Here is a 22,330-nt window from a genome sequence, read left to right as displayed (position 1 = left end):
AAAAGGAGATAGTAATTCGGAAGTGCAGGAGAACTACGAACATGTGCAACGTAACTGGCGAGCAGTTGTGCACGCCTGACGTGCAATGGAGGGTCTCCAGCCTCCGCCAGGATGCTGGTCACCGGACTCATCCCAAAAGCTCCCATCACTAGTCGAACACCACAGTGGTGCACTGGGTCGAGTAAACGCAACCGTGATGGTGTCACCGAACCATAAACAAGACTCCCATAGTCAAGGCGGCATTGAACAAGAGCTCAGTGTAGAGTGATCTGCACCCCAGCTCGTGTTGCTCAGGCAGTGGAGTGCATTGAGGTGCTGCCAGCACTTCCGCTTAAGCTGAGGAAGGTGAGGAAGCCAAGTCAATCGGGTGTCGAAAACGAGTCCTAAAAATTGATGTGTCTCCACTACAGTGAGGGGATTGTCAGTAACGCAAAGTTCTGGTTCTGCGTGTCTGGTACGACACCGACAGTAGCGCATAACACACAACTTTGCAGCCGAAAGCTGGAAGCCGTGGGCTAGAGCCCATGATTGCACCTTGTAGATGGGTGTAGGTGCCACTCAGCAACACCAGTACTGATGGAGCAGTACGAAATGCAGAAGTTGTCTGTATACAGAGCCCCCTCTGTAAGAACGGCCCTACAGCTGCCACTAGGCTGTTAATAGCCACTAAAAATAAAGATACACTCAATACAGAGCCCTGCAGAAGCCCACTCTCCCGAATATGGGGGGAACTATGGGAGGCACTAATTTGGACACAGAAAGTACGAATCACCAGGAAATTCTGGATAAAAATCAGGAGCGAGCCTCGAAGACCCCACTCATATAATGTGGCGAGGATATGATGTCACTAGGTGGTGCCATACGCTTTTCGAAAATCAAGAAAGACACCAACAAGGTGTTGGCATCTGGAAAAGGCTATTCAAATGGCAGTCTTGAGAGACACAAAATTATCAGTGGTAGAGTGACCCAGGCGGAAACCACCCTGGCACGAAGCCAGTAGGCCATGTGACTCCAGGGGCCAACCCAACTGCCGACACACCGTATGTTCCAGCAGCTTACAAAGAGCACTGGTGAGGCTGATGGGCCGATAGCTATCCACATCAAGCGGGTTTTTGCCCAGTTTGAGCACTGTTATGATGGTGCTCTCCCACCAGTGTGACGGAAAGATGCCATCACACCAGATCTGGTTGAAGATCGTGAGGAGATGTCACTCGTAGGCAGACGAGAGATGTTGAATCATCTGACTGTGGATCTGATCTGGGCCGGGAGCTGTGTCGGGGCAATGTGCAAGGGCACTAAGAAGCTCCCACTTTGTAAATGGGGCATTATAGGGTTCAATGTGGCGTGTAGTGAAGGAGACGACTTTACCTTCCATCCTCAATCTGAAAATGTGAAAGGCTGGGGGGTAATTCTCCGACGCAAAGGCGTGAGCATACTGCTCAGCAAAGTGCTCGGCAATCATGTGTGTGTCAATAGATAACACACCATTTATGTTAACACCAGGAACACCTGTTGGGGACTGGTACCCAATAACGCATTTGATCTTTGCCCAGACTTGGGAAGGTGATGTATGGCACCCAATGGTCACGACATATTTCTCCCAACACTCATGTTTCCGTTGTTTGATAAACCGGTGAAAGCGGCACGAAACTGTTTAAAGGCTGTGAGGTGCTCCAGGGAAGGGTACTGCTTATGACACTGTAGAGCTCGTCGATGCTCCGTAATTGCCTCAGCGACTTCCGGCGACTACCGAGGGACTGTCTTTCACCAGGGGCACCCTAAGGAATGAGGGACTGTGTTTGCCACTGGCAAACCTGCTCAACCACCATATCGATGTTACCATGTGGGGGGATTCAAAGGTGACAGCTGATGTGAAGGCTTCTCAGTCTGCCTTGTTAAAAGCCCATCTGGGCAGGTGTCCATGGTCCTGATGCCAGGGCAATGACAGGAAGATGGGGAAGTGGTCACTACTACACAGGTCATCGTGTGTTCTCCAGTGTATAGATGGGAGAAGGCCAGGTCTGCAAACCGAGAGATCAATGGCCGAATATGTGCCATGTGCCGCACTGAAATGTGTGGAAGCACCTGTATTTAAGAGGCAGAGGTCGAGTTGTGACAGTAAATTTTTGGAATCTCTGCCTCGGCAGTAAGCACAGTGGCACCCCACAAGCGGTTATGAGCTTAAAAATCTCCCAAAAGTAGGAAAGGTTTCGGGAGTTGATCAATCAGTGCAGCCAATGTGTTCAGGGGTACTGCACTGTATAGTGAAGATATAAGTTGCAGACAGTTATTTCCTGCATTGTCCTTTTCCTAACAGCCACAGCTTCAAGAGGGATGTGAAGTGGCACAGGTTCACTGCATACTGAGTTCAGGACATAGACAAAAACGGCACCTGACACACTATTATAGTCACTACACTTCTTGTGATATCACCTATAGCCGTGGAGGGCAGGGATCTGCATTTCTGGGAACCAGGTTTCCTGAAGGGCAATGCAGAAAGCAAGTGTGAATCTTAACAGTTGCCTTAGCTCAGCCAGGTGGTGGAAAAAACTGACGCAATTCCACTGGAGGATGCCATTATTATGAGGCTGGGGTGGCATGTGACACACAAGGAGGCAGGGTCACCTTCTGCCACCGACTGAGTATTTGTAGACATTTCTATGGTGGATGTGGCATCAGTGAGATGCGAGTCCACAGGGGATGTGCTTCAGGCAATGGGTGGGTTAGGGTCATGCTCAGTAACAGGTGTTCTTTTATTTTGTTGAAGGCAACCGCATTTGTGGTGCCCAATCGAGGTGTTATTTAATAGATGTACACTGCATCCTCAGATACATAACTGATAGAGAGTGGTGGTGTGGGGGCCACCAGAGGGTCCTGTTTCTTAGCAGACTTCTTCTTAGTTTGCTTGCTCTCTCACTTCTCTTTAGGGGCTTGCTGGGAAGATTTCTCTGACGCAGCTTTAGGCTTGGAGGAAGACTGTGAAGCTCTTCATCCAGCAGCTTTTGGCTCCTTGAGCCACTGGTGAATCTCTGCCATGGCATTAGTGGAGACCTTGGGAGCAAGGACCCCAAGGGACCCCTTCCGCATGAGAGGAGCTGGAGGAGGCTGTTGCTTCTCCAGCTAGTGGGAGGGGACCAATGTCTCCTGTGTTTGGGGGGGGGGGGGGGGTCTTGGATCTGAAGTAGGTGCTTTGGGAAGAACGCGGGAAGATTTGCCCCCTACCACCAAAGGGGCGGATGTATTCTAGTGGCCCGGAGGGCCCACTGTTCATGGCACAGATTGAGGAACCACTGGCACTTGGAAAGGCAATGGTGATGTAGCTGCAGCATATGTCGATGTCAACCGAATGAGGTGTAATCTTTCATATTTATGTTTACCCTCTGTGTAAGTCAACTGGTCCAGGGTCTTGTACTGGGTAGTCTGGCAAGCAGGGGGAATAGTGCTCTCGGCAGGTGATGCAAGTGGGAGGCGGTGCACATGGAGTATCTGGGTGCAGTGGATGTCTGCAGTCTCGACATGTGGCGCTGGAAGTGCAGTGGGAAGACGTGCCCGAATTTCCAGCACTTAAAGCACCACATAGGGGGAGGGATGTATGGTTTAATGTCACAGAGTTAAACCATCATCTTGACCTTTTCAGGCAATGAATCACCCAAGACGAAGGCACCAGTAGCAACGCTATTGTCTTTGGGTCCCCCGTAAACGCGCCGTACGAAATGAGCACCCTGCCGTTCTAAATCGGCGCGGAGCTCGTCATCAGTCTGCAAGAGGAGATCGAGATGGAAAATGATCTCCTACACCATGTTGAGGCTTTTATAGGGAGTGAAGGAACCAGGAATATCACCCAGCTTGTCACAGGTGACTAACACTTGGGATTGAGCTGGGGATGCTGTCTGAATAGAGACTCCGCTGTTTCGCATCTTGGAAAACGCTGTCACTTCTCCACACTTACCCTCAAGGTGTTCAATGAAGAATTACGGCTTTGTCGGTAGAAAGGACTCCCCATAAGTTTTGCTACAGACTAAAATCCGAAACTCTCCGTTCTGTAGCCCTATGTTCCTCCCGCGGTGTAGCGAGGGAGGGAAACGATTTAGGGTCATAGCTGTCAGTATTGTATTTGATCTTGGCCTTCTTAGAGACTGCTGGTGCCACACAATCACCAGTAAAAGATGACTTAGTCCACTTCATTGCAGGTCATCCGCCCTGATGCCACCAACTCTGATCAGGGGCTCTCCCCACAGGCGCCACCCAGCCACAGCAAAGGCCAACTGGCATGATGGCTGCTGCCAGGAGTCCTGATGCGCCAGAAAGACAGGCATCTACTCCTTGGCATACGTGGGGAGTTTACAGCTCAGGCATCAGCAGTGGGATCCCTGTGTTGTCAGGGGGCTAGCACCAAATGGGTACATGATGGCCCCACCACAACGGACTGGCTACTGTTACTGTGCTGGATAATGGGCACAGAGAAATCCAATACTGTCATGGGGGCGAAAGAGGACAGGAGACAACGGAAGAAAGTGTCCTTGGCCAAATAGTTGAATTGCAGGTGGAGGTGCAAAACCATGACCAGAGGTTCAGGAGATCGAATCTAAGGGCATTATGATAACTCGTGCACCACATAAGGCATCCTTCCCCATATGGCCCGCGCTTCTGTAGAATTTTGAAAGTGGTATGTCAAACCATGGAATGGGACCTGAACTCATAGGGCCGAAAAGTGTGAGACTACTTTTAGTCGCCTCTTGTGACAGGCAGCAATATCTCAGGCCTATGCTAACCTCTGGACCTGCAGGGGGAGCGGGGTGGCGGTGGTGAGTGTACCGTCTGCTGAAAAACGAGAAGTGAATCTGCCGTGTCAGTTTCTGGCAGGACAGGGGTGGTGTAAATGAAACTTTGTGTGACAGTGCTTGTGGCTGACCACCTGTCCGTGTAGGTAGCGGTAATAATGAGGTCGGTATCACATAATGCAACAGATAAGTCGTCAGGCAGAAAATCGCAGAGATTCACATGCACTTGGAAATTAACACAAGTGCATTGAGGTGGTGGGGCAGGGGGTGTCTGTTGTAGCGCATGTCCGTTAAAGACCATGCTGGTTTAAGCTGGTTCACTGACTTCAACAACACTCAGTACGGTTCTGTAAATGACAGTTGTAGAGTGGGTTTCATTGCATGAGAACATGGGATTCCACCGATCTATTGCTGTAAAATAGCCCCAATCACACGATTGTTAGCATCGGACGTGATAAAATTAGATGTGCTTCAGGCAATGGGTGGGCAAGGGTCATGCTCGGTAACAGGTGTTCTTTTATTTTGTTGAAGGCAACTGCATTTGTGGTGCCCAATCGAGGTGTTATTTACTAGATGTACTCTTGTTGTGTTACGCTTGAGTGAGTGGTAGCAAAGTCTCAGTGGTGTGTGGCAATTGGCTCCTGTAGAAACTTGTGACCCCCGAAAACCATTGCAGCTCTTTGTAGTTGTTTGGACATGAGAAGAGGTCTATCTGGTCAGTTTTCTCAGGAGTAGGATGCACACCAGATGTGTCGAAATGGCGTCTGCCAAAGGTCACACAGGACTGCCAAAGTGGGTACTTGTCACTGTTTATCATGACCCCGTGAGAGGCCAGCTAATCAAGGCTGATATGCAGGTGGTTGTTGTGGTCTTGCTCATTTTTCAAAAAGATTTTGACGTCACCTAGGTAGGCATAACAAAAAGGCAAATTGAGCAGTGCACTATCAATAAAGCTTTGCCATGTCTGTGCCGTGTTTTTTACTCTTTACAGCATGTAGAGGAACTCAAAGAGACTGAATGGCACAATTATCACAGTTTTTTATACATCTTCATCTGCCATTGGAATTTGCAGGTATGCTGTTTTGCAATCGAAGATGCCAACACATGGGAAAATTGTGCAAGTTTTCAATGTGCAAGCTGTTAATGATTGTAAGGGCGTTCAGATAGCAGTAGTTGCTGCATAGGTAGCAAGTGCCATTCTTTTTAGGAACTAGTGTAACTGGAGAGCCCAAGCACTGTCTGATGGCCTGGCTATGCTAGCTCACAAAAGTTTTCCACTGCAGCTTTATCCGCTTGAAGTTTGTGGGGAGCTAAACGATAGGGGGTGGCAATGGACAAGGGGACCTAGTGTTGTTAAATATGGTGGACCGTACCATCCTGCATGGCACAGATTGTATGTGGTCTAATGGGGGAGCAAGAAGCAAGTTCAGTGAGCAGGACATGATGTTATTTGCCGTTGCTGTTAGCGTGACATGGCATTGTCCCGGAAATGCACTCGAGGGGGAGTTGTGGCGCTTCACTGACCTGAGAAGTGTCCATAGTAGCAGCGCCATGGTATTAATCAGTGTCAAGATGACGAATGTTGTCGAGATGCTCTTGAGCTGCATGTACTGATGCAGTGGCATTCACGATTCGTCTCTGTAATTGGTCATCAGTGAGGTACATGACCTCATTGTCATGATGTAATGATGAGCACTCAGCTACCTTTAAGCATTGCTAGTTGAAAACCACTTCACTTTGTAACTTCAGGTCGAGTGGTGTGTCAAGCAATGGCAGTGTGATCCAGGCCATTGCAGTGCCATTGGTCACGTATGCTGACCACACTACGGATTGACTGCTGGATATCCCATTGTAATACGAGGGCGCAACTTATATCAGGGAGTTGGTAGTGACATAGGAAGTCAGCTGCCAAGATTGGTTCAACTGTCTCTGCCAATAGCAATGTCCAAGGTATTTGTGTATCTGCGCTGAGGTTGAGCATGGTGTGTGCAGTTCCAGCAACTGCAATTACAGTGTCACTGGCTGCATGCAGTTGCAGCGGCAATGACGACAGTGTAGCAGGTGCTAGAACAGGTTCTAGGGTACTCACATTGGCCCTAGTATCGTCGAGGAAATACGTAAGTGGGCACCTGTCAGGGAGGGATAGTCAGGGACCATCAGCCCATTGAAACACTGGATTGGTGCTGTTTCCTTGTGGCGTGGAGAGGCACCTTGTTAATGAACAGCAGCCTGGTACATCTACAGCAGGTCATCATATTAGTTTGGGAAGGCACTGGTGTATCTGCACTGCTGTACATCCTGCCCAAACCTGGTGTGAAACCAGCAGCAGCGTTGTTGGGTGTTGGGTGTGCAAGCAGGTCGTGCACTTGGTTGACGCACTTTTGTTTATACACAGAGTTGGGACAGTGGCCAGTTGGGAAGACGACAGCTTCGGCTGTCACAGTAGGCGACAGTTGTCCGCCGGAGCTGAGAAAGGCACTCAGGGTGATAGAGGTGGGGAGTGTGATCCAGTTCTTGTCAGTCTGACTGTTGTCGGGCACTCTACGGCTGTGCAGAATGTTGGAGCAGCTCGGCCTGGATCATGAAGAATCAGTTTTGATGCAGGTGTACTGAGTGTCATCTGCAGTATAGTGATGTTGGTTGCTGATTAGAATGCAGTATTGTGATAGTGCATGCATTCTATCAGGCAGGTCAAAGTTTAACCTCCAGCAGTGCCTCTTCATGAGCTAGCTTTGCTGTTTGGATGTTCTCTAGCAGTTTTAGGAGCCAAAGTGTCCATAGTGTGTGATCAGGTAGGAGCGTTGGGTCAATTAGAACTCGCAGGTGGCCCCAGAGTGTAGACAGGGTGCTGTTGGCTGCAGTATCTGATTGATGACTGCTCAAGCATGCATTTTAGTGCTTGTAGCAGTAGTGTCTTTGCAGTTTAATATTTGTGAGAAGCCGGAACGTCCAAAAGCAGGAAGGCACTAATAAGGTCCACACTGTTTCCGAGGTAATTAAGAAGAGTGGCGAACTTCTCGTTGTTCTCACTAATGCCACTGGCTGGCATCAAACACTTATTGAGGGCAAACCACATTGTGGGAGAATCTGTGTGGAACAATGATAGTCTCAGATAGTGGCAAAAGGTATGTTTGCTATCAGTGGTTCGATTGTAAGGCACATGACAATGTGGGTGTGGCATGGCGGGTGAAATGTGGGAAGTGTGGGACTGTCCGTGCATGACATAGGCAGGAAATGCAGCTTGGCATAAGGCAGAGCATGATGAGGTGGGTCATGTCACAGTTCAGCTGGTATTGGCATCACACGTCACACGGCAATGTGCATAGAACTGGGGTGGCTGTTCGAAGAACACTCATGTTAAAGCATAAGAAAATAAATAAGATACTCTTGAGTATCTCTCAACATAGAATACTCAAAATATTTGGCTTCAACTGAAGGTTAGATTTGGTCTCAATGTAGAGGCATTCTGTGCCAGTATGTTCCAAACTAAGAGTGAAGTGAAAAGGTTGATGCATTTCCATAATGGTCTGTGGAAAAGAAGCTGCAAAGTGGTGAGATGATCATTTTTGTATACAAAGAAAATAATCATCATCATAAATTTCCTTTAGTTTATGATTATGGTCACAATTTTTTGTGACCAGACTTCCAGTTTTGGTCTGTAATCACCATCTTCAGACCTGTTTTACAAAAAAATGTTCTAATGTACTGCAGCCGCATTGTCAAATGTATCAAAATCAGTACAACAGGACATGATTTCATAAAACAGATCTGAAGATGGTCATTACAGACTGAAACTGGTAGTCTGATGAAAAAAAATTTGTGACACCAGACATAAAGTAAAGGAAACTTATTCTATATTCAGGTCACTGTTTTATTCACGACCATGTCACAGCTTGATGAACATTATAGTTTTATTCTTCTTGAATTGCAAGGCACACATATTAACATTGAGTCCTTAAGTTAAAAAACTAACACAACCTTCTGATATCTTTAGTGTTCCTTCACAAATTTTCTCACAATAACATGAGAATTTTTGTATATTTAAAAACCACATTCGGTTTTCACCCTCAGTCTAAACTGCAATGTAAACTCATTTTTGTGTATGAAGTATGGTTCAAATAACAATATGGAATTAAGAGTCTATTCAGAATTCCTCTACTAACAAGAAACAGAGTACTAGACTTCAAGACTTACAAAAAAAAGTGGCTTCAGCATGTTCCTTATGACACCTTCACCACCAACAGTTGCTTCTGCAGTGTCAAGCTGAGACTCGACAGTGTCCAAATCACGTCGCACACGTGTCACCAGTGCCTCAAGGCAATCTATACGATCACAAAGTGTCCGCAGTTCTGACTTACGGGCCACAATATCTGGCACAGTGGCAACAGCTGACTGAGTAACATCTGTTCGCACCTGTGCATAGTTAAAAAAAACCACTTGATAAATTCAAGAAAACAAACAAAATCAAAAGAATAACACATGGACACAAAAATTGGCATTTATTTTCCAAGTGCTACTGTTATTCCTTACCAATTGCCATATTTTACAGAGTAAAAGACTCAATTTTTCCTTTAAAAAACTGCCTGCAATTTTCAGATGTTATTAAATAATTAATACAAAAAGTCCAGTGTTTGAATGAAAATTTCCACCAGTCTTCAAAATGGCCATACATTCAATGCTGTGGGAAATCTATCTCTATCTGGCAACAGTGGATTCAACTGGCAGCAGCAGTGCACCAATGTGATGAACATGAGTTGTGGAGATTCACAAGCTTGCTAATGCTGTCTTCCTCCTGTCCTGCCATCATAAACCCAAAACACTGTCTTGCACGTGACGTATCATTGCAGTCTACACTGCCAGTGAACTTGAACTGAAAGTGATTTGTGTTATTGGTAACAGTAAAATATTTTTCTTTGTGGCTAGCTTCGTAATGGAAAAAAAAGGTATTCAAATGAAAGTAATAGTATGTGCATTAGGATATGGAAACAGAGCAGCTGAGAGGAATTTTGGCCCTCCACCAACAGAGGAAACCATTCGTGATTGGCAGGTTAGTAAAGAAGAACTGAAAAAAACTGACGAACACTAAGTGTGCAAATAGAGGACTGAATGCAAAATGGCCAAAACTAAAAGACGACATATTGAAATGAATTCAAGGACACCACCAAAATGGCACTGGAATTAATACAAAAATGATTCAAATACACACTACAAGCTAGTGCTACAGTGGAACTTAATGGACTTAAATGATGGAGTTGGTTGGTGCTACACGTATATGAAACAACATGGGCTTAACATGCAAACCAAAACCAAAAGATCTCAGAGAAAATATTGTCTTTTCATCACTTTTTTATTCAATATTGAAAGGAAATGAGAGTGGAACTAAGCCAAATAGCTAGTATGGACAAAATTCCTCTGACATCATTTGTTGTGCCAGGTAACAGAACCACTGCCATGAAAGGTGCTAAAACTGTAACTATAAAAACAATGTAAATAAAACAGAAAGAAACTTCCACATGGGAAAAATATATTAAAAACAAAGATCCCAAGACTTACCAAGCGGAAAAGCGCCGGCAGACAGGCACATGAACAAAACACACAAACACACACACAGAATTACGAGCTTTCGCAACTGGCAGTTGCTTCGTCAGGAAGCAACTGCCAGTTGCGAAAGCTCGTAATTCTGTGTGTGTGTTTGTGTGTTTTGTTCATGTGCCTGTCTGCCGGCGCTTTTCCGCTTGGTAAGTCTTGGAATCTTTGTTTTTAATATAACTATAAAAACATGTGGACATGAAAAAATGTGCTACACTGTTGTCATTTCACGTTGTACTAAACTTAATCCAATGATCACTTTGAAGCACAAAACCTTCTGAAATACCACCAAATGATTTTGTTCACATACATGACAAGGGTTAGAAGGATGAGACTGGTATGAAATTATGGATTAACAGAGGTTTGAAGAGAAGGAAAGGTGCTTTATTGAAGAAGACCTTTCTTCTTGTGCTAGATCAGTTTAGTAGTCATTTGAAAAATTCTGCGAAAGCGAAATTGAGACCGGGAAAAACAGAGCTTGCTGTTATTCCTGGAGGACTTACTTCACAAGTGCAACCTCTTGATGTGTCAATAAATAAACCATTTAAAATGTCTTATGAGAGAGATATGGAACAAATGGATGATGGATGAAACCCAAAATGAATTCATGTGAAGGGAGCTTTAAAATGACCTACAATCAAACAAGTGTGTCAGTGGATAAAACAATTGTGGTCTAGAGTAAGAGAAGACATTATTGTTAAATCTTTCAAGAAATGTTGTATAAAATACTCTCCATGTCAGTGAAGACCATCTTATACATGAGGAGAACAACGAAGAACAGGAGGAGGAGGAGGAGAAAGAAGAAGAAGACATTTCAAATGATGCTTTTAGCGGGTTTAAAGATCAGTTCGGTTTGACAAACTAAGAACTTTTTAGTCTGACTTTGCAGTCTAATAACAAAAATTGTAAAAATGTTATTAAAAACTGATTAAAAATTAAGATGTGTCTTATAGTCTGTAGTGTCATATAGTCCATAAAATATAATAAATCATGATTATAAGCTCTGTATGAAAGCATCTGACATGTATACTACTTGACATTTACTAAAGGACAATCACACATTTGTGCTGGTCATTATTTTCATAGGTATTTGCATATCAAAAGAACACAGAAACATGCACAGAATGTGTTAACTTTATTTACACAGATCAGTAAGAACCCTCAATACTGCATAAATAAAGGACGACCAACAAGAGCACATTACACCAACCAACTGATCAATAATGAGTATGCCATCTACAAACAGCAATGTACTCCATTCATCTGTCTGAGACATCATTTGTGTTGCTGCTCAGAAACTCTCAGGTAAACTTCTACTTTTTCCCAATGTGAATTCCGGGTCCTGAGTAGTTCGCGGTGGTGGTAGCAGTAGCTTTATTACATGTAGCTCTTGGGTGTGTACTAGTTATCCTCTATGAGATTCAGTTCTAGCAAATATGCCATCTCCAACAACTTCAGTAGCCTAGAGATTGTACACTGAAGTGTGTGAACAACCCAAGGAGTTCAGGGGCAGCCTGATAATTTTTGTCCTTGGGGTGTAGCACAAAATATATCTTGTAGAGGCATGATTTCAATAGTGGTACACCAGTTACACTGCTCTTTATACGAGTTTTATTGCATGAATAACAATGAGCTCTTTTTGGCATACTAGTGTCATCAGGTGCTCCTATGTGTAATAGCAATGCTGCCATTGTCTGAACTTTTATTCAGACATGAGAAAAGTAACACACAAAAACTGACTAATCCAAGTTGTCAAGAAGGAAAACTGACTAATCTAAAAATGAGATATAACAGTACATCTACAACGAACATTCACATAACATCTACATACAAATTCCAGCAAAGACAGCATATAGCAGTATCAACATTACATGTAAGAACACCTGGCAATGGCAATACCCTGAAATGAGTTCACTGTGATTTACACAATAAAATTCATATAATGAGTAATGTAACTAGGCAGTTCAACAAGTTTGCAAATTAAGGTTGATACCAGAGGCTTGAAAAGGCTGAGAAGATTCTTCTGCTACTGAATAGTAATGATTGGTGCATAACAGAACCAGTGTAGGACTTCTTGCATTGTGAACAGCAAGCAACTAGTACTTGTAAGCCAACAACGGGGCTCACTGATGTCACCTACGATTTAGCCACCGTGGGGAAATATCTTGGTAAAGAAGACCATATAGTGATTACTGGGGAAGCTGGTAACAGTTGAAATTCAAGATGACACCAGGACACGGCTGAAAATGCTCCTCACATTACACGGGAAGACTGTGTTACACACACACACACACACACACACACACACACACACACACAGGTTATTTGCACAATTTTTTTCCGGAGGAATTCAACATAGTCAGAACCCTGTCTGTACAATCTTTGTGATGTGCAGTGTTTTAGTTAGGCCTTTTTTATGGTAAATTCTGAAAAACTGCAGTTTTAACAGCACACAAACAAAAATCAAAGTGTACTTGGACTTTTTTTGTCAAATCATGTTGTTGTTGTGGTCTTCAGTCCTGAGACTGGTTTGATGCAGCTCTCCATGCTACTCTATCCTGTGCAAGCTGCTTCATCTCCCAGTGCCTACTGCAGCCTCCTCATTAGTTATGTGATCTGCCCATCTAATCTTCAGCATTCTTCTGTAGCACCACATTTCAAAAGCTTCTATTCTCTTCTCGTCTAAACTATTTATCGTCCACGTTTCACTTCCATACATGGCTACACTCCATACAAATACTTTCAGAAACGACTTCCTGATATTTAAATCTATACTCGATGTTAACAAATTTTTCTTCTTCAGAAACACTTTCCTTGCCATTGTCAGTCTACATTTTATATCCTCTCTACTTCAACCATCATCAGTTATTTTGCTCCCCAAATAGCAAAACTCCTTTACTACTTTAACTGTCTCATTTCCTAATCTAATTCCCTCAGCACCGCCCAACTTAATTCGACTACATTCCATTATCCTCGTTTTGCTTTTCTTGATGTTCATCTTATATCCTCCTTTCAAGACACTGTCCATTCCGTTCAACTGCTCTTCCAAGTCCTTTGCTGTCTCTGACAGAATTACAATGTCATCGGCGAACCTCAAAGTTTTTATTTCTTCTCCATGGATTTTAATACCTACTCTGAATTTTTCTTTTGTTTCCTTTACTGCTTGCTCATTATACAGATTAAATAACATTGGGGACAGGCTACAACCCTGTCTAACTCCCTTCCCAACGACTGCTTACCTTTCATACCCCCTTTACTCTTATAACTGCCATCTGGTTTCTGTACAAATGGTAAATAGCCTTTTGCTCCCTGTATTTTACCTCTGCCACCTTCAGAATTTGAAAGAGAGTATTCCAATCAGCATTGTCAAAAGCTTTCTCTAAGTCTACAAATGCTAGAAACGTAGGTTTGCCTTTCCTTAAACTTTCTTCTAAGATAAGCCGTAGGATCAGTATTGCCTCATGTGTTCCAACATTTCTACGGAATCCAAACTGATCTTCCTTGAGGTCAGCTTCGTCTGTAAAGAATTCGCGTTAGTATTGCAGCTGTGACTTATTAAGCTGGTAGTTCGGTAATTTTCACATCTGTCAACACCTGCTTTCTTTGGGATTGGAATTATTATATTCTTCTTGAAGTCTGAGGGTGTTTCACCTGTCTCATACATCTTGCTCACCAGCTGGTAGAGTTTTGTCATGACTGGCTCTCCCAAGGCCGTCAGTAGTTCTAATGGAATGTTGTCTACTCCGGGGGCCTTGTTTCGACTCAGGTCTTTCAGTGCTCTGTCAAACTCTTCACGCAGTATCTTACCTCCCATTTCGTCTTCATCTACATCCTCTTCCATTTCCATAATATTGTCCTCAAGTACATCGCCCTTGTATAAACCTTCTATATACTCCTTCCACCTTTCTGCCTTCCCTTCTTTGCTTAGAACTGGGTTGCCATCTGAGCTCTTGATATTCATACACGTGGTTCTCCTTTCTCCAAAGATCTCTCTAATTTTCCTGTAGGCAGTATCTATTTTACCCCTAGTGACATAAGCCTCTACATCCTTACATTTGTCCTCTAGCCATCCCTGTTTAGCCATTTTGCACTTCCTGTCGATCTCATTTTTGAGACGTTTGTATTCCTTTTTGCCTGCTTCATTTACTGCATTTTTATGTTTTCTCCTTTCATCAATTAAATTCAATATTTCTTCTGTTAAGGGTTTCTACTAGGCCTCGTCAAAACATAAGAAGCCTATTAAATATTATAAGCTTCTCATACAACAGTAGTAAGTTGGGAATTGATAGGTACTTCTACAGGTAGGTTGTGGTTAACAGAACATTATTAGTTATGAATAGAAACTGAATAGATGTGTCTAGAGCAGCGGTTCTCAATCTTTCTGGAGACCATTAACACTGGTATAATCAGTGTTGCTATTTTATGCTCCAGTTCCCAGAAGTCAAGTCTTATTAAACCTCCTCTCAATAATTTGTTTTGAACAGACTCTGTTGAGTTTCGTAAAGGAGAAACTATTATGAGATTATACTTAGAAGATTGTTGTTGAAGTCGATTGTAAATCTGTCATGAGATGCATGTCTCTAGTGGGACTTGAATAACGTGTCAATATGATTGAAGAATTTATGAGCATCTTGCAAACGCTGTAAATCAATTATTTACTGTATAGTTTAGACCTGTCTGTATCAATTCCACCGGGGGAGTGTTCAGTGTAGATTCTGGATGGTATTTACACCTAATTCAAATTTCAACAGGTGTGCTCTCACAAAACGATAGTGATGGAATGCTGAGCCACACAGAATTTTGGTGGGGTACTCGGTTTCAATGGATGGTGGACGGTCAGTCTTTAGGTAGCTAGGAAGTGAAATGACTTAGAAAATTTCATGTTGTGCGGTATCGCGGGACTCAGTCTCTGAGCGGTGAACAGCCACACGCCTGGTGTGAACTCTAACTCTTCGTGTAGATAACAAGGTGGAGTATTGGACTTTTATTTCGCGATGAGATTGTGAATGAGTGAACTGTGTAAAATGGAAATGTGCTCAAGTGTAACAGTAACTCTAAATACATTATTAGTTTACTTTCTGGATAAACTTTATTCTAACCAAATCACAACTGTGTGGCCTACATCCTTTATGCGTCGTTAACTTAGCTACCGATATTATTATTACTGTTATTATATGTTATATTAACTTTGTATGTTTCACACAATTTCGCAAACTTGCCATCAGCCAGATGACCTAACCAAAGGGTCACAACTGTCTAATTTAGGGCGTGCAATGTGACACGTGCAGTTCAACCCCTAGACAAGTTAGAGTCAAGACATTAAGACAAAGAAGAACCGCATGTGAGCCCGAACATCTCTGGGATGTTAGCTCGCATGATATCTCTGAACATCTGCCATGGCAGCACCTTGATGCCTTATTCATATCCGCAACAGCCCCTAGCGTGGAGACATGCTCACTGTACCCTCACAGACTACCTGCTGCCCACGTAACTGCTGGCTTTACTTCATGGTGGATATACTTCACCAATCGCGGAGAGTCAAGCATCATCTGCTGCTCAAGCAGACAGCTCCACAAACTACCTCCTCACAGATTATGCTCGCACGTGTTGGGACTTGCTCCACATAGAGGCACCCATCAAACCAGTGCATGTCTAGCCATGTCCTGTCTGCCATCTCACAGCTTCTATATTTAGATGAGGGAGGTGGAGTCTTTTATCAAAGTCCGGAGCTGCCTCAGCCTATGACCTTTATTCAGAATGTTATTAGTTGTTTGGATCAAACCACGACCTACTTTAGTTGAAGACAAAGTTGCTAAACATAAAATAGCAATAACATTGTAACAAAATACATTAACTTAAAGTACATGTGCTAGTAGAACATTTTCATTTGTTGAATACTGAAATGATCACTTGGGGTGGTTTGTTTAGTCAACCTACTAGATATCAATATGGAAAATATATCTAACAATTAGGACATCTGGTAGAGGTACTGCAAGCCACCTAGTATGAAAACTATGGCCAGGTGCCCCGTAAGCTGGCTGCCAGACCCAATGACACGCCAGCTGCAGCCTGTATTGTTTACATATCGGAGTACTGGGTTGTGTACGTATGCCTGCATCTTACACTGACGCCAGTGTGCCCTCCACAATGAACTGTACAATTCTCCAGTTTGCATATGTTTTGCTCTTCTGACTTTACCTGTATCAACTGCCACTGGAATCTTGCTTGGACTTGGAATGCAATACGGTTTCTTCTCAGGACTTACCTGTCTTAGCCCATGATGAACTTACCATCTTCCAGGTTTATGATGCCACACTTATTTCATGTGCCAGTAGCTTGTTTTATATGAAAATAAATGTTGGGTGCTGTCTACAAAAGCCTGAGTTATCAACCAAGTAATGAAGTTCTGGCCCATGTTACAATGTGTGAACTGTGATAATGCTGTAGACCCTAGCAATGAATTAGAATCAGTAGCAGCACTGGGATTTGAACCCATGTCTCCTGCTTACTATCCACACCACAATGGTACTTCAGCTACCACAGCTACATGGATTACCCTAGTACATCTCCCTTTCTGATATGAATCCCAACTCACGTTTCAGCCCATTATATTCCCCTTCAAAATTCACAACAATATTGCCAAGGCTCTCCAATATGGGAATAGCAACTTAGCAATGGGCAACATGGGGTTAATGCTGTCTGTACCTTAGCCATAGATTATATATTACTCATATACAGTTGATGTTCCTGAGGCATATTGAGTCTCACATTTATGTACAATAACGACTCAGTATTTATCAGAAACAACTGTAAATGAGTAATGTCATCTACGCCTGAGGTACAGGCAGGGCGAACCGCATTTTGCTCACAGCTAAGGTGCTATTAAAATATTGGAGATATTGGAGAGCCATTGGCAATACTAACGCAAGTTTAAAAAGGGGAATAGCAATGGGCTGAGGCATAGTTGGAATTCGTATTAAGAAGGAAGACATAGGATAATGTATGCAGCTGTGGCGGTCAAACTGCCAGTGTTGTTTAACGGCGCTGCATCTGCCTAGTAAACAGGGGACCGAGGTTCAAATGCCGATGCTGGTACAAATTTTAATTCACAGCTTTAGCCTACATCATTATCGTAGATAAAGGCGAGACTCAGTATGTCTCAGGAACATCAGGTGTATATGATTAATATGTTAGCTCATTACTTCTCGGTAAGCTGAATCACCACATGAGAATCTATACTTTATAAGAGTATTGAAACAAATTTTCAATTTTGTATACTCCTAATCCTGGAGATCCTAGAAGGTATCAGATAGATTATATAATGGTAAGACAGAGATTTACAAACCAGGTTTTAAACTTTAAGACATTTCCAAGGGCAAATGTGGACGCTGACCACAATCTATTGGTTATGAACTATAGATTAAAACTGCAAAAAGGTGGGAATTTAAGGAGATGGGACCTGTATAAACTGAAAGAACCAGAGGTCGTACAGAGTTTCAGGGAGAGCGTAAGGGAACAATTGACAGGAGTGGGGGAAAGAAATACTGTAGAAGAAGAATGGGTAGCTCTGAGGGATGAAGTCGTGAAGGCAGCAGAAGATCAAGCAGGTAAAAAGACGAGGGCTAGTAGAAATACTTGGGTAACAGAAGAAATATTGAATTTAATTCATGAAAGGAGAAAATATAAAAACACAGTAAAGGAAGCAGGCAAAAAGGAATACAAACGTCTCAAAAATTAGATCGATAGGAAGTGCAAAATAGCGAAGCAGGGATGGCTAGAGGGCAAATGTAAGGATGTGGAGGCTTATCTCACTAGGGGTAAGATAGATATTGCCTACAGGAAAATTAAAGAGACCTTTGGAGAAAAGAGAACCACTTGCATGAATATCAAGAGCTTTGATGGAAACCCAGTTCTAAGCAAAGAAGGGAAAGCAGAAAGGTGGGAGGAGTATATAGAGGGTCTATACAAGGGCGATGTACTTGAGGACAATATTATGGAAATGGAAGAGGATGTAGATGAAGATGAAATGGGAGATATGATACTGCGTGAAGAGTTTGACAGAGCACTGAAAGACCTGAGTCGAAACAAGGCCCCAGGAGTAGACAACATTCCATTAGAACTACTGACAGCCTTGGGAGAGCCAGTCCTGACAAAACTCTACCATCTGGTGAGCAAGATGTATGAGACAGGTCAAATACCCTCAGACTTCAAGAAGAATATTATAATTCCAATCCCAAAGAAAGCAGGTGTTGACAGATGTGAAAATTACCGAACTATCAGCTTAATAACTCACAGCTGCAAAATACTAATGCGAATTCTTCACAGATGAATGGAAAAACTGATAGAAGCTGACCTTGCGGAAGATCAGTTTGGATTCCGCAGAAATGTTGGAACACGTGAGGCAATACTGACGCTATGACTTATCTTAGAAAATAGATTAAGGAAAGGCAAACCTACGTTTCTAGCATTTGTAGACTTAGAGAAAGCTTTTGACAATGTTGACTGGTATACTCTCTTTCAAATTCTAAAGATGGCAGGGGTAAAATATAGGCAGCGAAAGGCTATTTACAATTTGTACAGAAACCAGATGGCAGTTATAAGAATCGAGGGGGTATGAAAGGGAAGCAGCGGTTTGGGAGGTAGTGATGCAGAGTTGTAGACTGTCCGCGATGTTATTCAAATCTGTATATTGAGCAAGCAGTATAGGAAACAAAAGAAAAGTTCGGAATAGGTATTAAAAGCCATGGAGAAGAAATAAAAACTTTGAGGTTCGCCGATGACATTGTAATTCTGTCAGAGACAGCAAATGACTTGGAAGAGCAGTTGAATGGAATGGACAGTGTCTTGAAAGGAGGATATAAGATGAACATCAAGAAAAGCAAAACGAGGATAATGGAATGTAGTCGAATTAAGTCAGATGATGCTGAGGGAATTAGATTAGGAAATGAGACACTTAAAGTGGTAAAGGAGTTTTGCTATTTGGGGAGCAAAATAACCGATGATGGTCGAAGTAGAGAGGATATGAAATGTAGACTGGCAATGGCAAGGAAAGTGTTTCTGAAGAAGAGAAATTTGTTAACATCGAGTATAGATTTAAGTGTCTAGAAGTCGTTTCTGAAAGTATTTATATGGAGTGTAGCCATGTATGGAAGTGAAACGTGGACGATAAATAGTTTGGACAAGAAGAGAATAGAAGCTTTCGAAATGTGGTGCTACAGAAGAATGCTGAAGGTTAGATGGGTAGATCACATAACTAATGAGGAGGTACTGAATAGAATTGGGGAGACGAGGAGCTTGTGACACAACTTTAGAAGAAGAGATTGGTTGGTAGGACATGTTCTGAGGCATCAAGGGATCACCAATTTAGCATTGGATGGCAGTGTGGAGGGTAAAAATCGTGGAGGGAGACCAAGAGATGAATACACTAAGCAGATTCAGAAGGATGTAGGTTGCAGTAAGTACTGGGAGATGAAGAAGCTTGCACAGCACAGAGTAGCATGGAGAGCTGTAATAAACCAGTCTCAGGACTGAAGACAACAACATAACAACATATAGCTTATTTCTCTAATGTTAGTTTCTGAAACAAGCAGCATGAAGTATCAGTGAGCTTGCCGTCCATGTGTAGAATGGCTAAGGTGCATGTCCTGTCTGAGTTTGGCCGAGGGCGCATTGTCGTGGCCCTGAGGCTCAGCATGAGCATTTTGGAAACCGCAAGACTTATCGTGCGCTTTGGTGAGTGTCTTCTACACATGGTGAAACCGTGTCCAGACATCATGGAATTTGGCAGCCACCCTTCATCACAGATGTTAAATGTCATAGGCACAGCAGACTGGAAAACAGGACAGGTGGTGAACTGTGTTGGAACTAACATCAGTGTTTCTTCATTTGCAGTAGTTGTTTATTAATTATCTTTTCCTGATCTTCCTACTTAGTTTGTTTCTTAACCATTCTCTGTTTCTAAATGTTTTATAACTAAAGCAATATTCTGAAATAGTTTTTGCCCTGGTCCCAGCAATTTTCCTTTACTTGACAGGACTTCATCTCTTGTCTGCGCTTTCATTTTCATGTCTGTGGACTATTTTCACAGCCATCTCTTAGTGCAGAGTTTTGAGTGACCTTCCTCCCTGTGCTACTAATTTCACACTTTCCTGTCTACCTACAGAAAAAAGACTATGTTTCGAGGTTTCTGGTACGGTTTATACAACACTTTTTTTCCTTGTAAGTAGTCATTATATTTTACCAGTCTGTAAATTAGTTTGTACATAGAGAGCAATCTATTTTTAAAATGTCCACATACTATAGTAACAGAAATGAAATTACTGTCATGAAATCATATGGACATTTTGCAAAAAACAATTAATTTTAACTTGCCATATCCATCAAGCTTTCAAACTCTTCCAGGCGAGTTAACATATCTTCTATTGTTTCCATTACTGGAGATATCTAAAATCAGAAAGACAAATAATCAACAGGTAACACTTGCTATGTGACATTTTATTTTGATATTAATCTACATCTATACTAATAATAAAACAGTAAAATTGTAAAACAGCCATGTATCAACACATTAATCTCAAAACTACTAGATGACTTTTCATGAGGTTTTCACGGGTAACTTGAACATAGCTTGTAGCAATGAATAGGCTTTATTTGATCAAAACCAAAGCAAGGGAGGAAAAAAAAAAAAAGACATCACGGTTTGTACCTTTATGCCAATTCTGCTAAGCTTAGTATTTTGGATGTTTAATCATCATGGCCTTGTGCACCAAAGAACCAATAGATGGTGGAGTTAGTTTATTAGAAAACAAAAGAACCAAGGACGCTGTTCGTTTTTTTAACTCGGTGACAGATGTATTTTTGGAAGTGTACATCACTGAAGGAATTAAGCATCACAATGTTATCTTTACAAACACAAATTAACAACGAGCTTACTTGGCTTGTATATACAGTGTTACGGATTTCGTTTTGTGCATTTAAAATTAGCAACATACCTTTTCTTCTTTCAGTAAGTTATAGTTACATAAGTTGCTTGGAAAAGCAAATGTATTAAGTGTCCTTTGTGATCGAGGCACCTGCTCATTACATTTTGTTTAAGAATAAAAATGCCTACAAAATTGTCAGATCCTTCTGAATACACGAGAAGGGCTAAAAGACTGAAGACTATGCAGTCTCAAGGAACCAATGAAGATCCTGGGGCAAGACTTGTTGCAGCTTGAGAACATGAGGCTTTAACTCGCTTTATGGAAACTCCTAGTGAAAACGAGGCATGACGTTAATATGATTGAGAGTGTCACGAATTATCTCGCTCCTCGGAGCCCTTCACTCACAAAGGCTTAAGCCTACTTCTCTCCAATGTAACATCACAGAAGGAGGTGGTGCATGTGAATGAATTTTTATACCCCAAATCCGACTTATTCCTAATAATTTACCATTTTGCTTTAAATGTGTACAATTGAAGATGACTTTATTTTGTGCCAGTACCATAAATAAAGGACAAAGCAGACACTACATGTTGTGGGTGTAGACATTGGTGAGAGTTGATTTTCATATAGCCAGCTCTACGTAGCTCTCTCTGGTGTTACTGAAGCATACAAGCTCTTTGTCCATGTCCCTAATCATAGTACTTCAAACATTGAATACAATAAATCTTTAAAAGTCTAAAATAAGTTCCATATATATGAAGACTAGGGAACTATGAACCTGGACATCACCAGGTATCTCATCTATCACAAATATTATAATAACCATACCTACTATAAGAAAATAAATGTGCTTGGTTAAAATGCAAAAGAGATGAACATATCATTATGTAGTTATAAGCATTTAGCCTTAATGAATCATATCGTGCAGTTCCATTCAGTGATAGCTTGTAGGTTTCAGGCAGTAGAACTTTTTACTGAAGGTTGGTTAAATGAAACTAGATATTTAAAAATCTTAGTGTCCAGACAAAAGCAAACATA

General features: G+C 42.4%; 1 protein-coding gene across 2 annotated transcripts in view; it reads right to left on the bottom strand.

Annotated features, from left to right (window-relative positions):
• LOC126267538 (biogenesis of lysosome-related organelles complex 1 subunit 4) overlaps window positions 1-22,330 on the bottom strand; it is a 50,616-nt gene that overhangs the window by 18,141 nt on the left and 10,145 nt on the right. For both annotated transcript variants that reach the window (XM_049972841.1, XM_049972839.1), the window contains exons 2-3: window positions 20,742-20,813; window positions 8,976-9,194 (exon numbers count right to left, since the gene is read on the bottom strand). In XM_049972841.1, coding sequence (XP_049828798.1) covers window positions 8,976-9,194; window positions 20,742-20,813 — 291 coding nt within the window. The remainder of the gene's footprint in view (window positions 1-8,975; window positions 9,195-20,741; window positions 20,814-22,330) is intronic.

This window comes from Schistocerca gregaria, chromosome 4 (genome assembly GCF_023897955.1).
Source record: "Schistocerca gregaria isolate iqSchGreg1 chromosome 4, iqSchGreg1.2, whole genome shotgun sequence".
Lineage (NCBI taxonomy): Eukaryota > Metazoa > Arthropoda > Insecta > Orthoptera > Acrididae > Schistocerca > Schistocerca gregaria.
This window is presented reverse-complemented; position numbering and strand designations above follow the sequence as displayed.